General features: G+C 42.8%; 1 protein-coding gene and 1 long non-coding RNA gene across 4 annotated transcripts; one reads left to right on the top strand and one right to left on the bottom strand.

The window, feature by feature from the left end:
* Window positions 1-1050: 1050 nt before the first annotated feature.
* On the bottom strand, window positions 1051-19320 carry LOC134319558 (NADH-cytochrome b5 reductase 2). Of its 2 annotated transcripts, XM_063000809.1 has the most exons (9): window positions 19264-19320; window positions 12713-12856; window positions 8051-8123; window positions 7863-7969; window positions 6417-6546; window positions 5331-5414; window positions 5145-5230; window positions 2131-2230; window positions 1051-1396 (listed from the first exon to the last, which is right to left on the bottom strand). In XM_063000809.1, the coding sequence occupies exons 1-9, from the start codon at window positions 19276-19278 to the stop codon at window positions 1224-1226; spliced, it is 912 nt and encodes a 303-aa protein (XP_062856879.1). In that variant the 5' UTR covers window positions 19279-19320; the 3' UTR covers window positions 1051-1223. The 2 variants fall into 2 exon arrangements, with proteins under 2 accessions (XP_062856879.1, XP_062856880.1); XM_063000810.1 differs by lacking the exons at window positions 12713-12856; window positions 19264-19320 and adding an exon at window positions 10729-10761.
* On the top strand, window positions 10419-19654 carry LOC134319561 (uncharacterized). Of its 2 annotated transcripts, none has more exons than XR_010013537.1 (4): window positions 10419-10589; window positions 12793-12849; window positions 13136-13256; window positions 19350-19654. It is a non-coding gene; the product is annotated as an uncharacterized LOC134319561 (long non-coding RNA). The 2 variants fall into 2 exon arrangements; XR_010013536.1 differs by having other exon boundaries at window positions 19347-19654.
* The last annotated feature ends 6782 nt before the right edge of the window (window positions 19655-26436 follow it).

Genomic DNA, 26436 nt, shown 5'->3' with positions numbered 1-26436 from the left:
TTATTTATCACAGTAGCATAACGTTTTCTCATGCAGTGCTGTCTAAGATTTTTGCCCTGATTTTTGCTTGCTGACTGGTTTTGATTGCTAGATTTGCCGGCTCTGAGGCAACTCACCGTTCGCTCAGCGATCGCAACATGGCTCACAATCGACGCCATAGTTCAACGACTTGATCCGAGTGACACGCCGACTGAAGTAAAATATCTAGCCTGCTAGATATCTGGATCAGTCAGCCAACTGGCAGTCAGTGCAGTGTCGAATTACAGCCAATGATAACGCAAGATATGGGGTGAGGGGAAACCCGGTGAAGGAGTAAAAAACCTTGGAAAAATGTGGGACAGGGGCATAATATAGTTTCTATCAGAATACATCAGTATTCACTCAAGTTTTTACAGTATTTGTAACCTTATCACCCACGCCAAACCATAATACCAACACTGCATTGTATAAAAAATATTTATTAACCTCCAACTCACTACAGAACAGACGATCCCTGCTGGTCGTGTTGCCAAATCCACTCGGATTCATTTATTTTGTCTTCTTTGCTTTTCCACTACACATCAGCGCACAAACAAATTTGATTGCTCACTTCTTGTTGATGTGCATTTTTGGACAACGTATCATTAAACCCCTCGTTTTCGTGACAAAATGTAGTTTGGGAGACCAGACCAACTCATCCTGATGGTAGATGGTGTAGTGTGTGACCCCCTATCGCCGATCAGTCGTGTAGTGTAAAAACCACAATGACTTAAAACACTCCCGAGTGCAAGACATCCAGTTGTGTAGTGTGAACTGTACAGTGACCCAGCAACTCCAAAAGTCGTGTAGTGTGAACTTGGCATAAGGGCTTAAAGGTCACAAACAATCGACAGTGATATATAAGGCTTTGCCCTTAGTGAACTGAGGTTCCCAAATTCTCTTTCATTCTGTTTCATTCTCAGTCCTTTCTTTGTTATTTTATCAGTACAATTTAGAGAATTTTGTTTTTATGGCATTTTACAAAAGGCTCTAACCTTTCCGGATGTAAATTAAGTAAAATGAAGAGAATAATCACAGTCTAACAGCATATTTATTCCAAGGTGAATGTACAAAACATTCTTCAAGTTCAGTTCGGTTACAGTACTAAAATTTCATAAAAACATCACATGTATCAGCACATATCTCTCACACAGGTCTGATCGTTTTCATATTGTTTATGTTCTATTTAAATGTCTCGACTGGTGTTAGTATGAAAAAATGTTTTCTTGCTGAAAGCCGAGCTTGTTGAGGTTCGGCAGGCAGGCGTATTGGATCATGGGGGGTGGACCACACATCACAATCAGCACGTCACTGGCTGGAGCAGGTAGGTGTTCTTTCAGCATTGTAGCATCAACAAAACCTTTGCTGTATTTCCAACCTGCATAAACACAGCAGCTTTACTATAGCATAGATGACACAAATGTAACATGGAGAAGCACGGCGGCACAGGAGGAAGAGTGGGTGCTCAGATCACTGTCTGTAAGGAGTTTAGAATGTTCTCCTGTGTGCATGAGTTTTCCTTGGGTACTTTGGCCTCTTACTTCTAAAAACATGCAAATGTGTCTTGAATGCTTTTAATTGCTTCTAATAAAAAATATGAGTGTGTGGTTTTTTTGATGGCTGTGCCCCATCCAGGGTGTATTCCAGCCAAGTACCCAATGTTTCCAAATAGTTCCAGACCCACTGTGTTACATTAACATACATAATGAACTTGATATTTTAATAAAGTCATCTATGGCCTTAAAATCGCTATGATCAACCATAGCTGCTGCCTTCTCTGTGTCCAAATAAAAGTGTTTCAACTATTAACATGTACATGGAACAATTGTCCCTTGCCACACTCATAAAGGTTGTCTGGATGGTCAGAGGTAATCCAGTAACCAGCAAAAACAAGTCTGCCATGAATAATAAACTACTGGAGCATAATGGTTCACTCAAACAGGCCCTATTTATATAGACATAGAGAAGTAACCAGCATAAGTAAATCATAAACAAAAAAGCATGTGTTCCAGTCATTGAAATATGTGAAAATTCATGCATTTATTTATAACCATGATAGATCTGAGTAACTACAATTATTCGTTTATTGGGTCAGTAGTTAGTGAGTGTTACCTTGTGGAGGTCTGTCAAGTGTGTACCACAGATGGAGTTTATCAGGGTGATTCTTCACGACCTCCTCCAACTCCTTCTTTAACAAGATGTCCTTCTCAGTCTGTGTACAGAGTTACATGTCTGTAAACAAAACTTCACACAAGAGGCTCCAGATGTTCACGCCAGTTTCTGGACATTATTAAAACTGTTAGCATTTTTTTACTTCTGAACTTTGTCAGAATTATTACAACCAATTCTGGGTTATATACAGTGTATCACAAAAGTGAGTACACCCCTCACATTTCTGCAAATATTTTATTATATCTTTTCATGGGACAACACTATAGACATGAAACTTGGATATAACTTAGAGTAGTCAGTGTACAACTTGTATAGCAGTGTAGATTTACTGTCTTCTGAAAATAACTCAACACACAGCCATTAATGTCTAAATGGCTGGCAACATAAGTGAGTACACCCCACAGTGAACATGTCCAAATTGTGCCCAAAGTGTCAATATTTTGTGTGACCACCATTATTATCCAGCACTGCCTTAACCCTCCTGGGCATGGAATTCACCAGAGCTGCACAGGTTGCTACTGGAATCCTCTTCCACTCCTCCATGATGACATCACGGAGCTGGTGGATGTTAGACACCTTGAACTCCTCCACCTTCCACTTGAGGATGCGCCACAGGTGCTCAATTGGGTTTAGTCCATCACCTTTACCTTCAGCTTCCTCAGCAAGGCAGTTGTCATCTTGGAGGTTGTGTTTGGGGTCGTTATCCTGTTGGAAAACTGCCATGAGGCCCAGTTTTCGAAGGGAGGGGATCATGCTCTGTTTCAGAATGTCACAGTACATGTTGGAATTCATGTTTCCCTCAATGAACCGCAGCTCCCCAGTGCCAGCAACACTCATGCAGCCCAAGACCATGATGCTACCACCACCATGCTTGACTGTAGGCAAGATACAGTTGTCTTGGTACTTCTCACCAGGGCGCCGCCACACATGCTGGACACCATCTGAGCCAAACAAGTTTATCTTGGTCTCGTCAGACCACAGGGCATTCCAGTAATCCATGTTCTTGGACTGCTTGTCTTCAGCAAACTGTTTGCGGGCTTTCTTGTGCGTCAGCTTCCTTCTGGGATGACGACCATGCAGACCGAGTTGATGCAGTGTGCGGCGTATGGTCTGAGCACTGACAGGCTGACCTCCCATGTCTTCAACCTCTGCAGCAATGCTGGCAGCACTTATGTGTCTATTTTTTAAAGCCAACCTCTGGATATGACGCCGAACACGTGGACTCGACTTCTTTGGTCGACCCTGGCGAAGCCTGTTCCGAGTGGAACCTGTCCTGGAAAACCGCAGTGTGACCTTGGCCACCATGCTGTAGCTCAGTTTCAGGGTGTTAGCAATCTTCTTATAGCCCAGGCCATCTTTGTGGAGAGCAACAATTCTATTTCTCACATCCTCAGAGAGTTCTTTGCCATGAGGTGCCATGTTGAATATCCAGTGGCCAGTATGAGAGAATTGTACCCAAAACACCAAATTTAACAGCCCTGCTCCCCATTTACACCTGGGACCTTGACACACGACACCAGGGAGGGACAACGACACATTTGGGCACAATTTGGACATGTTCACTGTGGGGTGTACTCACTTATGTTGCCAGCCATTTAGACATTAATGGCTGTGTGTTGAGTTATTTTCAAAAGACAGTAAATCTACACTGCTATACAAGTTGTACACTGACTACTCTAAGTTATATCCAAGTTTCATGTCTATAGTGTTGTCCCATGAAAAGATATAATGAAATATTTGCAGAAATGTGAGGGGTGTACTCACTTTTGTGATACACTGTATATTGTATACAGTATAAAGTCCTATATATGCATGTATACAGTATATATAAGGTCCCAGACTAATAATCATTCCAGGGCCATGACTTCTGGGGAGGGTCTCAGGGGGTCTTGAAACTAAAAATGATTCCCTTTCAACCAGACAACTCGATTTTTAAGGAGAGTCCCTGATTTTGAAAATCTGTCCCAGATAAATGTCCACCCACAATGTGAACAAACTCTTGTGGTTCAGAGTTGAAACAAGTTGTCCTTGAAACAAAAGACCTCTAACAGACCTTTTACTAAGTAAACCAGAACAGTCCCCTTTAACTAGGGTGACCAAGCGTCTCGATTTACAAGGACGGTCCCTAATTTTGAGAACCTGTCAGAGACTAATGCTGTCCCCAGAAATGTCCACCCACAATGAACAAACTCTTACAAATGACATCAAAGAAACACAACAAAGGTTTGCAATGCATTGCAAGCAATTGGTGGTTAAGGGCTTTGCTCAGAGGCCTATCTGTGGGAACTTGGCAGTGGTGGGTCTTGAACCAGCAACCTTCTGATTAGTAGTCAAGTACCTTAAACACTGCATTACTATTATACTTGAAACTAAAATTATTCCCCTTCAACAGACATTTTACTGAGTAACCCAGAACAGTCACCTTTAACTAGGGTGACCAGGTGTCTTGATTTATAAGGACAGTCCCTAATTTTGAGAACCTGTCAGAGACTAGAGCTGTCCCCAAAAATGTCCACCCACAATGAACAAACTCTTACAAATGACATCAAAGAAACACAACAAAGGTTTGCAATGCAATGCAAGCAACTGGGGGTTAAGAGCTTTCCTCAGAGGCCTATTCAGTGGAAATCTGGCAGTGGTGGGTCTTGAACGAGCAACCTTCTGAGTAGTCTTAGTAGTCAAGTACCTTAAACACTGAGCTACTACTGTCTATGAAACAAAAGAAAGACTTTTTCTGAGCAAACTAAAACAGTCACCTTTAACTAGGGTGACCAGGTGCCTCGATTTATAAGGACGGTCCCTAATTTTAAGAACTTGTTTGAGGCTAGAGTGTTCCCCAGAAATGTCCACCCACAATGAACAAACTCTTGTCAATGACATGAAACAACACATTTGTGTGATTACTACTTTGACCAGTAGAGGGGGCTGCTTATTGTAAATATTTATAAACATACCTGGTTGGCAAAAATGAGGGAACACTTGGTGTTGTCGGCAGGATTTGCTGTAATACTGCGGATAAGCTGCAGCATTGGAGTGATTCCTGTAAAAAAAATATTATGGACACAGTCTGGACATCAACACTGAGCTTAAAATCTAGTAAGTATTCATGACTAGTTGAATGCAATGCATTTTGTGTTTACCTGTACCACCTGCAATCATGCCCACGTGTTTAAACGTCCGCACCTTGGCATCTGACTTTTTATCAGGTCTGATAGCAAACTGACCTGTTAGAGGATTGAGAAATGTTAACAAATTAGTTACACAACACAAACAATTAAACAAATCTAAGCATAGTATATACAGTACTGAGATAATGCTTAATAAAACTACTGCCCTCTTATGGATGTATGTAGCACTTGCTGCTTTAAAAATATATATATACACTATACACAGATCAGCCATAACATTAAAACCACCTCCTGGTTTCTACACTCACTGTCCACTTTATCAGCTCCACTTACCATATAGAAGCACTCTGTAGCTTTCACCATGTTCTTCAGTGGTCAGGACCACCACAGGACCACCACAGAGCAGGTATTATTTAGGTGGTGGATCATTCTCATCACTGCAGTGACAATGACATGGTGGTGGTGTGTTAGTGTGTGTTGTGCTGGTATGAGTGGATCAGACACAGCAGCGCTGCTGGAGTTTTTAAATACCGTGTACACTCACTGTCCACTCTATTAGACACTCCTACCTAGTTGGTCCACCTTGTAGATGTAAAGTCAGAGACGATCGCTCATCTATTGCTGCTGTTTGAGTTGGTCATCTTCTAGACCTTCATCAGTGGTCACAGGACGCTGCCCACGGGGCGCTGTTGGCTGTATATTTTTGGTTGGTGGACTACTCTCAGTCCAGCAGTAACAGTGAGGTGTTTAAAAACTCCATCAGCGCTGCTGTGTTGAGGATGATCCACCACCCAAATAATACCTGCTCTGTGGTGGTCCTGACCATTAAAGAACAGCATGAAAGGGGGCTAACAAAGCATGTAGAGAAACAGATGGACTACAGTCAGTAATTGTAGAACTACAAAGTGCTTCTATATGGTAAGTGGAGCTGATAAAATGGACAGTGTGTGTAGAAACAAGGAGGTGGTTTTAATGTTATGGCTGATCGGTATATATATGAATGTTTATTTAAAGAAATGCTGTTTGCACTTGACCAGGATGTTTTATCAAATTCATCTATGATTTTCCTATGAATACATCTTTTCTTAGTTGCTCTACCTTTCCCGTTGTACACCAGCAGCCCATTTGGTCCTCGGAGGTCAATGGTGTCACCAATCTTCATGTCGTTTAGATACTGAGACATCTTGCCCCCATCAGGGTAGTTAGGATGGGTGTTTTTGTGATAGACCTGTTAAAATAAATAAGACAAATGTTTCTTGTTTCTCATAATGTTAACCAATTTGTGCAAATCTTGTTAGGATACATGGATCATGGGCACTATTAAGTACCAGGAGATTTTGAATGACAGTCTGGAAGCTAAGCTTGGTAGTGTGTGTACCTTTTACTAGGACAATGATGCAGAATATACACTGTATTGCCAAAAGTATCTCATTATCAAGTGCAAGTGTTTTTGTGGCAAGTACTTTGTGGCAAGAATTTAGAAAATGGCTTTTTCTACTTTAGAATGACTGTTTCCTTCTGGCTGCAAACAGCCACGTCCAAGACATGATCTGACAAGTCTGGTGGAAAGAAACTCTTTACACTGCACAGACCCTTGACATGTAACCCAGTGAACATTTTTGAGATGATTTATATATAGACTATATGGCCAAAAGTATTCGCTCGTCTGCCTTCACACGCATATGAACTAAGGGGCCGAGCCCAACTCCTGAAAGACAACCCCACACTATAATCCCCCCTCCACCAAACTTTACACTTGATTCGTCAATCCAGAGAACACGTCTCCACTGCTCTAGAGTCCAGTGGCGGCGTGCTTTACACCACTGCATCCGATGCTTTGCATTGCGCTCGGTGATGTAAGGTTTGGATGTAGCTGCTCGGCCATGGAAACCCATTCCATGAAGCTCTCTACGCACTGTTCTTGAGCTAATCTGAAGGCCACATTAAGTTTGGAGGTCTGTAGCGATTGACTCTGCAGAAAGTTGGCGAACTCTGCGCACTATGCCCCTCAGCATCCGCTGACCCCGCTCTGTCATTTTACGTGGCCTACCACTTCGTGGCTGAGTTGCTGTCGTTCCCAGTCACTTCCACTTTGTTATAAAACCACTGACAGTCGACTGTGGAATATTCAGTAGTGAGGAAATTTCACGACTGGACTTGTTGCACAGGTGGCATCATGGTACCACGCTGGAATTCACTGAGCTCCTGAGAGAGACCCATTCTTTCACTAATGTTTGTAGAAGCAGTCTGCATGCCTAGGTGCGTGGTTTTATACACCTGTGGCCATTGAAGTGATTGGAACACCTGAATTCAATTATTTAGATGGGTGAGTGAATACTTTTGGCAATATAGTGTATATCAACATTGCTCATATCATTACAGGCCACCCACTGTACTCCACAGTTGGCAGCAGACATTGAGTGTTAAAAATGTCCTTTTTCTTCTCCAAAAATATTTGTCTATTACTTTTTTAATGTTACCCTGCTGCTGTGTATACATCTGCACACAGTTATTAAACATTCAAAACTCTGTATTATTACTTACCTTCACGACTAGATCTACAAAGCCTTTGTCCTCATCACTGGAGACAGGAGTGTATGCTCGGATCACCAGATTCCCGTTCACTTTAGCAGACAGGTACACATGCTGACCTTTTGAGGTATAACAGAAAACAGATCATTGGATATAATCGTGAACATAGTGGTTATAAAGGTGTTAGGAAGAGCTCATACCGATTGGAAGACCGAGTACGTGTTGGGAGGATGGAAGTCCAAAGCGAAATCTTTTAGTGTCATGACTGATTTCCTGTCAGGGTTTTTAAAATGAAGTGAAGATATTACAATTAATTATTAGTTTACCTAAAAGAAAATCTATACATAAATCTCTATTACACGTGTAGTGTGGGTGTCAATACTACAGACTGTTATTTTAACATATTTAGCACTTTGAACCAGTAGTTTTTACTTTTCTATCTTTCCTTTTTTTCCCCCAATTTTCTCCCCTAATCTAGTTGTGTCCAGTTACCCTGATTGCATCCTCTACTGATTCAACCCTCTGAGGACGCTTAACTGACACACGCCCCCTCCGATACATGCTCAGTACAGACTGCATTTTTCACCTGCATGAGTCGAGTTCATATATACCGATCAGCACCGTGCACGAAGAGCCACACCCCGATCAGCATTATCCCTCAGCCAGTTATGAGGACCTATGATCCGGCTTGCCCCTGACCCTATGAACAACAGCCAATCGTTGTTCATGCAGCCGCTCAGCCCAGCCGGATGGCAGAGCTGAGATTCGATACAATGTATTCGAAAACCCAACTCTGGTGTGCTAGCGTATTTTACTACTGCGCCACCTGAGAGGCTTGAACCAGTACTTTTTAAACTGTGGTCCAAGTACCACTGGAGGTACCTTTCAGTTGGCACTTCAGATGACCATGGAAAAAATACAGCAGTTTTATTCAATTATCTTTTACAAACAAATATAAAAATGTCAAGAAAGCCATTTCCCAGTCTTAAAACCTATCTTTTCAGGAGCTAGCGTTTTTGCCCCAAAAAAATAATACGATCCAAAACTGATGCCTGCAACACATTTCAAAAATGTTAGGACAGGAGCATATTTACCACAGTTCAAGAACACTTCATAATCTTTTGGGAATTAAAGATAAAATCAGAATTTTAAAAGCAGAATGAACAATGCTGCCATTCATACAAGCAGGCTAGTTTAGTACTTACTAGCACACTTGTAACATGCAGAAAACAAACATTGACAACTCTGAAAAAGACCTCCAGATAGCAGCATGTGTTGCTCCAAAATGTGTAAATACCATTAATGGAATCCATATTAATGTGCAAGTAATTCTGGAATGAGTTTTTACAGTATACACTGCTCAGCCATAACATTAAAACCACCTCCTTGTTTCTACACTCACTGTCCATTTTATCAGCTCCACTTAAAATATCGAAGCACTTTGTAGTTCTACAATTACTGACTGTAGTCTATCTGTTTCTCTGCATGCTTTGTTAACTGCTATTCACCCTGTTCTTCAATGGTCAGGACTCTCAAAGGACCACTACAGAACAGGTAATATTTAGGTGGTGGATCATTCTCAGCACTGCAGTGACACTGACATGGTGGTGGTGTGTTAGTGTGTGTTGTGCTGGTATGAGTGGATAAGACACAGCAATGCTACTGGAGTTTTTAAACACCTCACTGTCACTGCGGACTGAGAATAGTCCATCGACCAAATATATCCAGCCAACAGCGCCCCGTGGGCAGCGTCCTGTGACCACTGATGAAGGTCTAGAAGATGACCAACTCAAACAGCAGCAATAGATGAGCGATCGTCTCTGACTTTACATACACAAGGTAAACCAACTAGGTAGGAGTGTCTAATAGAGTGGACAGTAAGTGGACACGGTCTTTAAAAACTTCAGCAGCGCTGCTGTGTCTGATCCACTCATACCAGCACAACACACACTAACACACCACCACCATGTCAGTGTCACTGCAGTGCTGAGAATGATCCACCACCCAAATAATACCTGCTCTGTGGTGGTCCTGTGGGAGTCCTGACCATTGAAGAACAGGGTAAAAGCAGGCTAAAAAAGTATGCAGAGAAACAGATGGACTACAGTCAGTAATTGTAGAACTACAAAATGGACAGTGAGTGTAGAAACAAGGAGGTGGTTTTAATGTTATGGCTGATCAGTGTATATACCAATACTATGACAGACCCTGGCTTTTAAAATTCATGCTAACAATTGAAATAGTCCTTTACGTGTTTACCCTGAAGAACACGATATTTATCATTTCCATAATCAACCTGACTCAGACCACAATATTCCTCCCACTGTTCATCAGTCTATTTCAGATGAGCTTGAGTTCAGAGAACTCTTGTCAATGTAACTTTGTGTAACTGCTGAAAAAGTTAATAAACACTATTATAAAATAATATAATAGTATAATAGTATTGTTTTTGTATTGTTTCTGTCTAAAAAAGTCGAATTTCACTGCTTTTTTTTTTTGCCATTTGACATACTGTTGCATACTGTTGCATTTTTTCAATTAAGGTTTGTAATGCCAAATTCACACTACACGACTTTCCAAGTCGTCAGGTCGCTGTACAGTTCACACTACACAACTGGATCTCTTGTAATCAGGAATCTTTTAAGTCGTTGTGTATGTCACACTACACGACAGATCGGCATTAGGGGATTACACACTACACCATCTATCACCGGGAGGAATCTCAGGCGAGTCTACCTGGTAGGGGTGTGCTATATCGTATCGTTCACGATAATACCGGTATAATTTTTAAAACGAAACAAAAAAGCCCATATCGTAATAATAGCGATATTCTGCGTTGTTTACGTAATGACGTCATACAGCTACGCAAATGGCGTACGTTCGTTACGTGGGTCATTTGGGCACAGCAACGAGTATGGTGGAAAGCGGCTCTGCAGTGGAGGAGCTCGTTCCAAAAACTCCAAGTCCACCATAAATTAATCTTTGGCAACCCGAACCCCAACCACCGCATTGCCGGCAACTTTTTTGCGGAAGTATTTCTGCATGCAGGTTTACACAGGGACGCAATTCATCAGCACACCTCCACCAAACAGTGCAGGAAAACCCTTAACAGTAATGTCAACCACCAACACAGAAGTAGTATTACTATTACTTAGTACTAATATAATACTACTGTACTTGGTAGTAATTGTGGCGCGCTACGAATAAAGGCGCCACCGGGCTCTGCGCGTTCCAGTGTTGCCAGATTGGGCGGTTATCCAACAAAATTGGCGGATTTTGTTGGGAAACAATTTAATAGCAGTTAAATAAAACTTCTATTTTAAAGAAAATATTCCGTTTTATAAAGCTCCAGCAATGAAGAAGGCTGTTAAAAGTAAAGTCAATTTTCAATGCTGAAATAGTTTAATAGTGTTAATAGCCTAGTTTAAAAAGGCTTAATAGTGTTGGTCAGTCTGTATCATATTGTTAAAAGAAAATTAAAATTAGTTTTCCCTGCATTCACGCTAGCATGTTCTGGGGTTCAACTTAGTGTCATCATTACACACAAGTTGGCAGCCAAATGATAAAGTATTGCAAAGGAATATCTTTGAAATTCTTCCTCATAATGTTAAGGTTGCTATATTTAGTTTTTTTACTTGTCAGGGAAAATGAAGAGAACAAAAGCTTATTAGTAGTATGCGGGTCTTCGTGATGTAATTCTACATGGCACTCACTGCCTGTATAGGTAAATGAGTGAGTGACCACATAAAAAAAGGTATCAGTTTCTGTGTGACCCCTGTGTGAGCAATGGTCTCAGTCTGGCCACCCCTATGGAAATTGTCTGACTCCGCCATTACATTATGTTACATTATTTTTACTGGAAAGACAAAATACAGAAAATTTTAATAAAAGTGCCTGTAAAAAATTTGGAACATGTAGCTTTGTCTCTGAAATGTCTTTTTGTTATTACCTTATGGGATAAAAAAATATCGAGATATATATCATATATCGCCGTTCAGCGAAAAAATATCGAGATATTATTTTTGATCCATATCGCCCAGCCCTACTACCTGGTCTCCCAAACTACGTTTTGTCACAAAAACACACACAAGAAGTGACGAGGGGTTTAACGATACCACGTCCAAAAATGAACGTCAACAATAAGCCAGCAATCAAAATTGTTTGTGTGCTGATGGACAGCGTAAAAGCAAGTAGGAAGAATAAATGAATCCGAGTGGATTGGGCTACGCGACCAGCACAGATTGTCTGTTCTGTAGTGAGTGCAAATATTTTTTGCAATGCAGTGTGGGTATTATGGTTTGGCGTGGACGATAATATCACAAAATACTTTAAAGCTTGTGTGTGTGCTGATGTATTTTGATAGAAACTGTATTTTGCCCCTGTCCCACGTCTTTACACTCCTTCCCAAATTTCCCCTCACCCCTTATCCTGCATTCTCATTGGCTGTAGTACGACACCACACTCGCTGCCACTCGCAACCTGCTCGCAATACCTTTCACACTACACAAATTTGAGTCAGCGACTGGTTCAGATATTTAAAATGCTAGATATTTATCTTGAGTCGCCGAGCACTCAGCGAGCACTCAGATCGAGTCATTGAACAGTTCACACGTAGCGATCGAGAGCCGAGTTTCAATCCCTGAGTGAACGTCGAGTTGCCTCCATGCTGCCACATCTAGCGGTGACCAGTCGGCAAGCATACATCAGGGCAAAAATCGTGTAGTGTGAACTAGGCATAAGAAAATAAGATATATAGCAAAATAATGGACAGCAATATTTAATAAAGACTTTTAACGTGACAGCAGTATTTTAGATACAATACCAGTTTAGATTTAATGTCTTTATGGATCTGCATTACTGACCTCGATCTCTGTGAGGGGCAGAGGATATTTAACACTGGGATCATTCAGCGTTTTTAAAAACTTGCTTTCTTTGTTTCCAGCTCTCAGCCAGATAAGTAGCACTGTTGCTAACACAGCTAGGAGTCCGATCAGCACAGGTAACGTCTGCAAGACACAATCACAATAAACATTATACTTTTCATTTTGGCTATTCTTTTTTACAGTGTATATTAAGTTACTAGTTTATCTTGTTTACGTTCCACATACTAGTAAAGTAAAACAATTTTGCAGCTGTTCTTTGTTTCGTCAAAAATTTCTGTTAATTCTTACTTAGTTTTTTTTCTTCAATCACATTAGTTAACAGCTAATATCTGGACTTTGGAAAAGACATTCCATAAGCTCACTTTAAACCAGTTCTGTAGTGAGGCCTGTTATGTTGTACAGCTAGGAGTCGGTGACACTGACAAAAAGACCGGCGAGGGATCTGGAGGTGGCAGAGATGAGGATGCTGAGATTCACACTGGGAGTGACAAGGATAGACAGGAAACAAAGTTGGGGAGGAGAGGTAAGATTGTTTGAGCAAGTGCAGAGGAGGGTTGAGAGTTCTATCAGGAGAAGGGTGCTGAGGTGCTCAGCAAGGTTAAATGATATTACAGAACTAGACAACAGAAGTTGCTGGATGTATATTTTAACCCTGCAGATGTTGCCATATTTTAGTTGCCAAACCTACAATAAATGCATGTGCTAAAGGTTTAGCACATGCATTTACACACACACACACACACACACACACACACACACACAAACACTCAATTAGTTAAGTAGTTAACGATGTCAGTAGAATGGATCACACTACAAAATGTCACATTTCCAGTAAGTTAGTTTGTGGATTTAATATTAGTATTACTAATAATTATAAAATTAGTAATATTTTAATCTGGTTTCATCATGTTGTATCACTGTTCATTAATTTTTATTTTTTATTTTGTTGCAGTTAGTGATCAGTTGCATGATCATTAAATATGTAATTTACAAATAATATTATACTTCATTATTGCCTGTTTTGTTCAAAGTTAAATATACGTTAAACATACAGTGTATCACAAAAGTGAGTACACCCCTCACATTTCTGCAAATATTTTATTATATCTTTTCATGGGACAACACTATAGAAATAAAACTTGGATATAACTTAGAGTAGTCAGTGTACAGCTTGTATAGCAGTGTAGATTTACTGTCTTCTGAAAATAACTCAACACACAGCCATTAATGTCTAAATGGCTGGCAACATAAGTGAGTACACCCCACAGTGAACATGTCCAAATTGTGCCCAAAGTGTCAATATTTTGTGTTACCACCATTATTATCCAGCACTGCCTTAACCCTCCTGGGCATGGAATTCACCAGAGCTGCACAGGTTGCTACTGGAATCCTCTTCCACTCCTCCATGATGACATCAGAGTCAGTCAGAGTCAAAGAGGTTTTATTGTCATTTCAGCTACATACAAGTACATATTGAAACGAAACAGCGTTCCTCTAGGATCACGGTGTAACACGGTACAAAAAGTGCAAGACAATACAAAACAGTGTAAAATACAACAATAAATACAAAAAATCCTATAATAAATAACTACAAAAGATATTCCTAATTATCCCTAATATAAACAAGTAATTAGAAGACAGGACTAAGGACAAGTGTTAGTACATGATGGTGAATAGATGGTACAATGGTTCATGAGGTAGTGACATGTACATTAGCAGCGTAAAATTGGCAATGCCGATAAGGTGCCTAAAAAGTAAATAAGGTGCAAAAATACAAGTAAGGTGCAGAAATTACTTGTTCAGTTCCAGGAGGTGTGCAAAAAATGCAAGTAACATAGTCAATACAGGTTAGTGTGTGTCAGCAGAAAATTTCCGGAGGAAATTGTTATAGTACTGAATTGAGGAGTCTGATTGCTTGAGGGATAAAACTGTTACACAGTCTGGTTGTGTTGGTCCGGATGCTGCGGTATCGTCTCCCAGACGGGAGCAGAGTAAAAAGTCCATGTGATGGATGGGTTGGATCGTCCACAATGCTGAGAGCTTTGCGGATGCAGCGGGTGTTAAAAATGTCCGTGAGAGATGGAAGAGCGACCCCGATGATCTTTTCAGCTGTCCTCACTACTCGCTGGAGAGTCCTGCGGTCCGACGCAGTACAATTTCCGAACCAGACAGTGATGCAGCCGCTCAGGATGCTCTCGATTGTTCCTCTGTAGAACGTGGTGAGAATGGGGGGTGGCAGATGAGCTTTCCTCAGTCTTCTCAAAAAGTAGAGACGCTGCTGGGCTTTCTTGGTGATGGAACTGGTGTTAAGGGTCCAGGTGAGATTCTCCTCCAGATGAACACCGAGAAATTTGGTGCTCTTGACGATCTCAACAGATGAGCCGTCGATGTGCAGTGGGGAGTGGTCCCTTAGTGTCTTTCTAAAGTCAATGACCATCTCTTTGGTTTTATCCACATTCAGAGACAGGTTGTTGACTTGGCACCAGTCCGTTAGATGTTGTATCTCCTCTCTGTACGCTGACTCATCGTTGTTGCTGATGAGTCCCACCACAGTTGTGTCGTCTGCAAACTTAACGATGGAATTCGAGCTGTGCATTGCTGTACAGTCGTGCGTAAGCAGAGTAAACAGCAGTGGACTGAGCACACAGCCTTGGGGAGCGCCGGTGCTCAGTGTGGTGGTGCTGGAGGTGTTCTTACCGATCCGGACGGACTGAGGTCTCTCAGTCAAGAAATCCAGGATCCAGTTGCAGAGAGAGGTGTTCAGGCCCAGCGTGCTCAGCTTTCCAATTAGATGCTGAGGAATGATGGTGTTGAATGCTGAGCTAAAGTCTATGAACAGCATCCTGACGTAATTGTTCTTTCTGTCCAGGTGTGTAGAAGCCAGGTGAAGTGTAGTGGATATGGCGTCGTCCGTTGAGCGGTTAGGACGGTACGCAAACTGCAGTGGGTCCATGGTGGGAGGCAGTAGTGTCTTAATATGCCTCATGACTAGTTTCTCGAAGCACTTCATGTTGATAGGCGTGAGTGCTACGGGACGATAGTCGTTGAAGCATGACACAGATGACTTCTTTGGCACAGGTACGATGGTGGTCATCTTGAGGCACGTTGGAACGATGGCGCTGCTCAGGGAGATGTTGAAGATGTCAGTGAATACATCTGCCAGCTGGTCTGCACATCCTTTGAGCACTCGGCCAGGAATGTTGTCTGGTCCAGAAGCCTTCCGTGGGTTGACTCTGTGCAGAGTTCTCCTCACGTCCACTGTGGTGAGACGAAGCACCTGGTCGTCACAAGGTGGGATCATCTTCCTCGCCAACATGTTGTTCTGCGCCTCGAACCGAGCGTAGAAGTCATTCAGCGCATCTGGAAGGGAGGCATCACTGTCACAGACGGGTGGAGTCGTCCTGTAGTTGGTGATGGCCTGGATGCCCTGCCACAAGCGCCGTGTGTCACCGCTGTTCTGGAAGTGGCTGTGGATGTTCTGGCCGTGTGCGCGCTTTGCTTCTCAGATTGCCCGGGACAGTCTGGCTCTCGCTGTTCTCAGAGCCGGCTGGTCACCTGCTTTAAAAGCGGAGTCTCGGGCCCTCAGCAGTGCACGCACCTCTGGAGTCATCCACGGCTTCTGGTTGGGTCTGGAAGTGATGGTTCTAGTGGTAGTGACTTCCTCAATGCATTTGCTGATGTAGCAGGTCACTGAAGTCGTGTACTCCTCTAGATCAGTGTAATCGCTGTATGTTGCAGCCTCCCTAAACATGTCCCAGTCAGTGCACTCAAAACAGTCCTGAAGAGCAGAGATGGATCCTTCTGGCCAGGTTTTCACCTGTTTCTGTACAGGTCTGGAGCGCCTGACGAGTGCTCTGTATGCTGGAATTAGCATTACAGAGATGTGGTCTGAGTATCCGAGGTGGGGGCGGGGCTCCGCCCGGTACGCACCGGCAATGTTCGTGTAAACATTATCCAGCGTGTTCGCTCCTCTCGTAGCAAAGTCCACATGCTGATGGAATTTAGGGAGAACAGACTTGAGATTTGCATGATTAAAATCCCCAGCGATAATAAACTGTCCGTCTGGATGAGTGTTCTGCAGTTCGCTGATGGCTCTGTAAAGTTCGCTCAATGCTTCCTTCGCGTTCGCGCTGGGCGGAAGATACACCGCGACAATAAGCACGCTGGTGAATTCCCGTGGTAAATAAAAAGGTCTGCATCTAACAACAGCAAATTCCACCATCGGAGAACAGTACGCCACAACAAGCACAGAGTTCTTGCACCATTCGGTGTTAATGTAAACACAAACGCCTCCTCCTCGTGTTTTACCGGACTGAGCTGCATTTCTATCGGCGCGATACGATGCTAGCCCGTCTAGCTGAATGGCACTGTCTGGAATGTTGTCGCTAAGCCATGTTTCAGTGAAAATTAAAACACAACAGTCCCTGTACTCACATTGGGTAGTTCGCTGAAGTCTGATACAGTCCAGTTTATTCTCCAGAGAGCATGCATTTGCGAGGAATAACGATGGTAGAGCCGGCCGGCTTGGGTTAGCTTTTAGCCTAGCACGGACCCCGGCTCGCTTTCCACGCTTCTGCTTCCTCGAGCACCGCTTGCGGCGCCCCCTCCCCCGGTCACCTGCTTCAGGTAACACCGAGGACTGCAGGCCTGGTTCGCGAAGTAGGCAGAGTTCATGCAGAGTTCGCTGCAGATCATCTTGCAGGTTGGTTTCTGACTGTTTTCTCAATTGTAGCAGTGTCTGGCGGTTGTAAACTAAGTCAAAAGTGGTTTCCATACGTTTATAAACAAAACTGTCCTAAACAAACTTACAAACTTTTCCTGAAAACAACAAAAAAACACAGTTTTTCGACCCCAGAGCGGCCGCTGCGTGTTAACGCGCCGCCATCTTGGATCTATTGGATCACGGAGCTGGTGGATGTTAGACACCTTGAACTCCTCCACCTTCCACTTGAGGATGCGCCACAGGTGCTCAATTGGGTTTAGTCCATCACCTTTACCTTCAGCTTCCTCAGCAAGGCAGTTGTCATCTTGGAGGTTGTGTTTGGGGTCGTTATCCTGTTGGAAAACTGCCATTAGGCCCAGTTTTCAAAGGGAGGGGATCATGCTCTGTTTCAGAATGTCACAGTACATGTTGGAATTCATGTTTCCCTCAATGAACTGCAGCTCCCCAGTGCCAGCAACACTCATGCAGCCCAAGACCATGATGCTACCACCACCATGCTTGACTGTAGGCAAGATACAGTTGTCTTGGTACTTCTCACCAGGGCGCCGCCACACATGCTGGACACCATCTGAGCCAAACAAGTTTATCTTGGTCTCGTCAGACCACAGGGCATGACAGTAATCCATGTTCTTGGACTGCTTGTCTTCAGCAAACTGTTTGCGGGCTTTCTTGTGCGTCAGCTTCCTTCTGGGATGACGACCATGCAGACCGAGTTGATGCAGTGTGCGGCGTATGGTCTGAGCACTGACAGGCTGACCTCCCACGTCTTCAACCTCTGCAGCAATGCTGGCAGCACTCATGTGTCTATTTTTTAAAGCCAACCTCTGGATATGACGCCGAACACGTGGACTCAACTTCTTTGGTCGACCCTGGCGAAGCCTGTTCCGAGTGGAACCTGTCCTGGAAAACCGCTGTATGACCTTGGCCACCATGCTGTAGCTCAGTTTCAGGGTGTTAGCAATCTTCTTATAGCCCAGGCCATCTTTGTGGAGAGCAACAATTCTATTTCTCACATCCTCAGAGAGTTATTTGCCATGAGGTGCCATGTTGAATATCCAGTGGCCAGTATGAGAGAATTGTACCCAAAACACCAAATTTAACAGCCCTGCTCCCCATTTACACCTGGGACCTTGACACATGACACCAGGAAGGGACAACGACACATTTGGGCACAATTTGGACATGTTCACTGTGGGGTGTACTCACTTATGTTGCCAGCTATTTAGACATTAATGGCTGTGTGTTGAGTTATTTTCAGAAGACAGTAAATCTACACTGCTATACAAGCTGTACACTGACTACTCTTAAGTTATATCCAAGTTTCATGTCTATAGTGTTGTCCCATGAAAAGATATAATGAAATATTTGCAGAAATGTGAGGGGTGTACTCACTTTTGTGATACACTGTACGTTAAATTAATCAATTTAGGTTAGAAGTATTTTTATTTAGAGTCTAAAACAAAAGATTTTAAGGGATTTGCATATTTCTCTCTCTATAGTGCATAATATCATTAAACAATTCAAGGAATCTAAAGAAATTTTTGTGTGTCAAGGCCAAGGGTGCAACCAGCACACCTGACCAGCCGATAGCACCACTGTGGGTTCAAAACCTGGATCCCAGTGGTGGTGGGATTACTAATGTTAAATTATTAATTCAGCAATTTATTGCATTAATAATTACATAAACAGTTATGGTTAAAGACTGTAGATTATAACATAATTAGATTATAAAATGCATATAACAGGAGTGAGATTACACGTAGATAAAAGAAAGCAAATGAGGATCAAATAAAACATGTAATCTCACCATGATTGTATCCATGCTGTCCCCTCTGATCTGTGCAAAGTGCACTGAGTGTATCTCAAACCTGCAATCTGAACTTTGTACAGCAGAACTTCATACAGCAGAACTTCAGTGAGAGAAAAACCTGAGTGTAATAGGCGAAGTCAACATGCCTCAGCCAATCAGAGCACAGCAATCATGGGCTGTGGGGTGTGCCGTGACAAACAGCAGCCAATCAGAGCTGAATGTTTGAGTGAGTGAGCTGTGAATGGAACGGTGGGATCACCCCACAGCCTCAGTGGGGTCTACACTACAGAGAACATGGCTATGGTTACTGCAGGCAGAAATCTGATCCTCTCCACATCAAGACCTGCTCAGTGGATTTTTGAAGTACAAAAAGTGCCAAGATACAGTGCCATGATAAATAATAAAAACATTAAATAATAATTAAACTCAAGTTCAACAGGCTTTATTGTTATTTCATGAAACACTGTTTCTCTACGGCCAGGGTGCAACATAGAACACAATTGTAAACAATACAATATACACATTCATTCATCCATCCATCCATCCATCCATCCATTCATTCATTGGGCGAAAGGTAGGAAACACCCGGACACCCAGTCCATCACATGGCAAATACAGACACACACATTCACACACACACACACACACACACACACACACACACACACACACACACACTCAATTTTAGTAGCTCCAAATAACCTGACTGCATGTTTTTGGACTGTAAGAGGAAACCAGAGCACCTGGAGAAAACCCACACAGCGACAGGGAGAACATGCAAACTCCACACAGAAAGGACCCGGACCGCTCCACCTGAGAATCAAACCCAGGACCTTCCTTATGTGAAGCAACAGTGTTAAATTACACACAGTGCAGACAAAATAAACATAAAAACAAGGATAAATACAAAGACAATATATAAAGGGGGCATTTTTTGGACCTGAAAAGTAAAGGGATGTGATCAAAAGATAAGTGTGGTGTTGGCAAGTACACAGTAGTAATGTAAAACATACTATTACATGCTATTACATTTAGCTATATGTCATAGCTATGGCATAAATTCAGTGGTCTTAATGGACCTCGCTTTGTGCACAAGTGCATGATGAGTTAATAATGGTATGTATGGTATTTTTTTAAATAATACATTTGATATGCTTATTAGCAATAAAATTGTAATTTCTAAACACAGCGATCTGGTCGACACAAACAGAGCTGCTGGACTGGGATCTGGTTACATGCAGGTGGTTTAGCATCCAGTGCGACGAGTCCATGAACAGCAGCAGTAAATCTTACATAACTGATCATTTGCACAAACATGGGACAGAGTTCATGATTTGTTAAAATATTTGACTCATGTAAAAACGAGACATGATTTAAAGATGTGACAGTTAATTATTTTCTAAAAAATGTTACAGAAGTTACACTGCCTGGCCAAAAAAAAGGTCACACACTCTAATATTTCATTGGACCACCTTTAGCTTTGATTACGGCACGCATTCGCTTTGGCATCGTTTCCACAAGCTTCTGCAATGTCACAACGTTTATTTCTGTCCAGAGTTGCATTAATTTTTCCCCAAGATCTTGTATTGATGATGGGAGATTTGGACCACTGCGCAAAGTCTTCTCCAGCACATCCTAAAGATTCTCAATGGGGTTCAGGTCTGGACTCTGTGGTGGCCAATCCATGTGTGAAAATGATGTCTCATGCTCCCTGAACCACTCTTTCACAATTTGAGCCCGATGAATCCTGGCATTGTCATCTTGGAATATGCCCGTGCCATCAGGGAAGAAAAAAATCCATTGATGGAATAACCTGGTCGTTCAGTATATTCAGGTAGTCAGCTGACCTCATTCTTTGGGCACATAACGTTGCTGAACCTAGACCTGACCAACTGCAGCAACCCCAGATCATAGCACTGCCCCCACAGGCTTGTACGGTAGGCACTAGGCATGATGGGTGCATCACTTCAGCCGCCTCTCTTCTTACCCTGATGCGCCCATCACTCTGGAACAGGGTAAATCTGGACTCATCAGACCACATGACCTTCTTCCATTGATTCCAATCTTTATGCTCCCTAGCAAATTGAAGCCGTTTTTGCCGGTTAGCCTCACTGACAAGTGGTTTTCTTAAGGCTACACAGCTGTTTAGACCCAATCCCTTGTGTTTCCTTCACATTGTGCGTGTGGAAAGGCTCTTACTTTCACTATTAAACATTTCCCTGAGTTCTACTGGAGTTTTTCTACCATTTGATTTCACCAAACGTTTAAGTGATCACAGATCACGATCATTCAAGATTTTTTTCCGACCACATTCCTTCCTCGAAGATGATGTTTCCCCACTGTCCTTCCACTTTGTAATAATGCGTTGGACAGTTCTTAACCCGATTTTAGTAGTTTCAGCTTCTCCTTAGATGTTTTCTGTGCTTGATGGATGCCAATAATTTGACCCTTCTGAAACAGATTAACATCTTTTCCACGACCACAGGATGTGTCGTTCCACATGGTTGTTTAATAAATGAGAAGCTACTCACTGCATCAGTTAGGGTTAAATAACATGTTGCCAGCTGAAACATAATCACCCATGCAGTAATTATCCAATGGGAGGCTCTTACCTATTTGCTTAGTTAAATCCAGGTGGTGACCTTTTTTTGGCCAGGCAGTGTATATATAACAGGTGGGATTTTAAACTAAATGTGCTAATTCATACAAAATTGTCAAAAATATCAGAGATGTGATAACTGACTCTCAGTCGGGCTGTGTGTGCATGCAGTGATGAGAATTAGTAATTGCACACTACCAGAATATTTATATTATTGCATCTGTAAAATTGTGTAGATGTAGAAGCACTGAGGCACACAAGAGCAAAAACAATGTTCTGCTGTTTTATTTTGCCATCTGGCGACAATGATGAGGAAGTTGGATATTTTTACAAAAGAAAAATAGCATGTCTCTTCACAAATATGAATATTTATTATTATTATTATTATTATCATTAAAGGTGAACCGTGCAACTTTGTTATTCAGGAAGTTTGTATTGAACAAGTAGCACTTGGTGTCACTTAGTACCCTTGTAGTAGCTCTCATGTCATGTAGTTCCGGTGCACTGCCACTAGAGGACACTATGAATGCATTTTTTTGTAGCTTTTAGTTCACAAATCGAGTTCTACTCTAAATTACTGTGAGCAAAGTGGATAAAAACTCAAATTTTGTCTTCATTTAGCCAAAGCATGATAGAAATAAACTGGTAGACCTATTAAAAGCACATCAAGGAGTGGGTGTTGTAAGAGTTTGTGCTGTGCTATAAGTGTTCATAAGTTATTTTGATGACTATCAACAATACAGGTTTAGTATTTAGGAGAGATGTCCACATACTTTTGGTCAAATTGTTTATATAGTTATTTATGCTTGTTAAAATATGCATGCACCCTGATAACACATTCTTCTTTAATTATAGTTTTAGTGTTGCATTGAGTATTTAGTGTTGACGGTAGTATGCTATTGCGATTAGCAATTAGCCATGACTAAGCATTTTATCTACACATAACCTGGAACTTGGGAACTCATTCTAGAATTGCAGGCTTTATAAAAGCAATTTAATGTCTTGAAAATGAATTTGGAGGAACAAATATGGTCTCGGACATACAGAAAGCTTTGATATACAAGATGAACGCAGCTATACATGACATTTCTACATTTGTCTATCCAGTTCAGCCTTGTAACCTATTAGAAACCATTTTTAATGCATTTTCTCCCGATTTTTAGCGTGTCTAATTTTTACCCAATTGCATTACGCTTCCGCTCTACTGGTGCTGACCCCCGCCCCGATTGAGGAGAGCAAACTTACACACGCCCCCTCCGACACGTGAGCAGTAGCCGACTGCATCTTTTCACCTGCACGAGGCGAGTTCATATGCGGATCAGCCTTGCGTACGGAGAGCCACACCCTGATCGCATTATTCCTCTACTCTTTGCAGATGCCATCAATCAGCCAGGAGAGGTCATAATTGCATCAGTTATGAGGTACCTATCCGGCTCCCTCCCTGGATGAACAACAGCTCAACGTTGTTCATGTAGCCACCCAGCCCAGCCGGATGGCAGAGCTGAGATTCGATACGATGTATTTGAAAACCCAGCTCTGGTGTGCTAGCGTATTTTACCACTGCGCCATCAGAGCGGCTTAAAAACCGATTTTAACCAAAAAATTTTAACTCTTTGCTGCTTCACTACTTTTATAAGGGCTTTTGCTGTGTTGGTTGAACTGTATATGATAGTAAAGCACTGTACCTTTAAAGGTCAACACATCCTGCAGCAAAGCAGTTGTGCTGTTGGTTACAGTAGTTGCAGAAGTTCAACAAAGCTTTTTAGTCACATTTTTCAGTTTTATTTTATTTATTTATTTATGCATTTTCTCCCTTTTTAGCGCATCCAATTGCCCAATTGCATCATGCTTCCTCTCCACCAATGCCGATCCCTGCTCTGATTGAGGAGAACAAAGCTAACCCACGCCCCCTCCGACACGTGGGCAACAGCCATATGCATTCTATCACCTGCATTTTGATGAGTGCAGTGCAGCTCAGGGTTATGTAGAGACACACCCTGAGAGCACTCTTTTCTTATCTCTGTGCAGACGCCATCAATCAGCCAGCAGAGGTCGTAATTGCACCAGTCATTGGAGAGAGACCCCATCCGGCTTAGTCCCGCCCATATGTGAACAACAGGCCAATCGTTGTTTATGTCGCCGCTCAGCCTTAGCCGGTAAGGCAGAGCTGGATTCGATACCATGTATTCGAGATCCAGCTCTGGTTGCAGCGTGGGCTTTTCACCGCTGCGCCACCTGAGCGGCCAGCAAAGTTTTCTTAACTAAAGTTACAGGGTGTAACAGGGTGGGTCACGCCTTGACACTGAGGTGAGCCCTGTACCTGCACAATTTATTTTCTGGATTTTTCCCCTTTATCTCTCCATTTAGTCATTTTCAATGTTTGATTGTGAATTCTCTGCCCCCCTTGAGTTGCACAGGCTTCTGGAACAGTCCAGGATATTGCATATCACAGCGGAAACAAGAAATAACCCAGTCTGACCTTCCCTCTGTAAGAAATCCCGACGCTGACTCTCCCTCGGTGACGCGCTCTCTTAGCCCCGCCTTCTAATCTGCGCGCTTGCCATTCACAGGGTGCGGTTCATTAGTTCCGGGTTCTTTCTTTCTCTATTTAAGGTTTCCGTTTTCACTGTTCGAGTGCGAAGTATTTGATTTGCCGTCATACCGAGCGATACCTTTTCCAGTTACCTTTTCTCCTGCTATTTACTTCCGTGTTTATCTACGTCGGGTGAGTGTGTGCGTGTGTGCGTAGTGTGTTCAGTTTTACGTTAGTCTGTGTGTTTCCCAGCGTTCTCCTACACGCGCGCCCCTTCTCCTTTCCCTGTTCTCCTTAGCATTAAGTTAACCTGTGTTTAGGTGTGTGTGTGAACTGTCCTGGTCTCTGTATTGTTGCTCCAGTGTTTTGTTTGTTTAGATCCATAGGTTTCTCACTCCTTTTCCTCTTCCTCTATCGCTGTTTGTTTGGAGCATTGTTTGTACTCACAGGTGTTTTGTGTTTGGCCGGCTGGGGCTGAGTTAGGTCTCACCCTAGCCCGCTCCTCCGGCGCGTCCCTACCTGTGCTTGTGTAGTTCGTCCTGTTTTCTTTTTTCGTTATCATTAACATTTCTCTCTTTCCTACTAACATCTTCTCTGTCGGTGAACTAACGCTCTCTCTATCTCCCCCTACTAACTCTCTTACTTTTTTCCTATCCCTCGCTCTCCCTGTACTTCTCTCTCACTCTACTTGCTCTCGGTCCCATCCGTTGGCCGCCTCGTTCAGTTCACCACCTCTCTGTCTCTTACTGTCCTATCTAGGTTTTTCTGTTAGTTCTTAGTAACATTGTTTTTTTTTCTCTCCAGTATTTCCTCTTTTCTCTCGTCATCCATTTCTTTGTTATTTTTTGCCCTACTTCCGCCGACCGTATTCTTTTGATTCCTGTTGTACCCTAATAAACATTACGTGTTCTGCATCCTCGTCTCCAGACCACTCATTAAGCAGTATTTGACACCCTCCCTCAAACATGGCAAATTGTGTTGGTGTAGATGTCCGGCCAGGTCCGCAGACCTGTAACTTGGGTGGGTCCTCCAATTTTGTACTGATAGTTAAAGGGACTTGACTGTAAAGCATTACCGGTATATCTACATTTCTGAAAATATGTGTTAATGATGTTTTGTATGTTGTTTTGTGTTGTTTTTACCAGTTCATGGTAAAAAAAAAGCCTTTCAGTCCCTCTTGCAGGTCCTGCGGACTGTGCTTGTGTAATACATCAGTGATGACTAATATTCCTGTATTCTTGTCTGTGTGGTTTAGCCTTGCAACGGTCACGTCCCAATCTGTATTTACACACGAGACACACAGCCGATATCATTGTGCAGCAGTTATTCTAGTGTGTCTCCTTGTGTGATTAATTTACACTGGATCAAGTTTGCTTCTTAAGCCGCTCACGGGCGGCACGGTGGCTAAGTGGGTAGCACTGTCACCTCACAACAGGAAGGTCCTGGGTTCAATCCACAGGTGGGGCGGTCTGTGTGGAGTTTGCATGTTCTCCCCATGTCTGTGTGGGTTTCCTCTGGAAATTCCGGTTTCCTCCAACAGTCCAAAGACGAGCAAGTGAGGTGTAATTGTGTAATGAGTAACTACCTTTCCTGTCATGAATGTAACCAAAGTGTAAAACATGACGTTAAAATCCTAAGCTGCCCAGGTGGCGCAGTGGCAAAATACGCTAGCACACCAGAGCTGGGTTTCCGAATACATCGTATCGAATCTCAGCTCTGCCATCCGGCTGGGCTGGGTGGCCGCATGAACAACGATTGGCTGTTGTTCATAGTGTCAGGGGCAAGCCGGATCATAGGTCCTCATAACTGGTGCAATTGCGACCCCTGCTGGCTGATTGATGGTGCCTGCACAGGGCTGAGGAATAATGCTGATCAGGGTGTGGCTGTCCATGCACAGTGCTGATCGGTGTATATGAACTTGACTCGTGCAGGTGAAAAATGCAGTCTGTACTGAGCAGGGGCATGTGTCAGTTGAAAAGCGTCCTCAGTCAGCGGTGGAGGGTTGAATCAGTGGAGGATGCAATTAGGGTAATTGGAC

The sequence above is a fragment of the Trichomycterus rosablanca genome, chromosome 8 (genome assembly GCF_030014385.1).
Source record: "Trichomycterus rosablanca isolate fTriRos1 chromosome 8, fTriRos1.hap1, whole genome shotgun sequence".
NCBI lineage: Eukaryota > Metazoa > Chordata > Actinopteri > Siluriformes > Trichomycteridae > Trichomycterus > Trichomycterus rosablanca.
The sequence above is the reverse complement of the archived record's forward strand: the minus strand, read 5'-3'. Positions and strand labels throughout refer to the sequence as shown.

Bases quoted from the DNA above. Each gene is read 5' to 3' on its own strand.
- LOC134319558 (XM_063000809.1), bottom strand. The intron at 7,970-8,050 runs GTATGAGCTCTT...ATACCTCAAAAG, and splicing joins CGTACTCGGTCTTCCAATCG to GTCAGCATGTGTACCTGTCT. The intron at 6,547-7,862 runs GTAAGTAATAAT...TTATTTTAACAG, and splicing joins TTGTAGATCTAGTCGTGAAG to GTCTATCACAAAAACACCCA.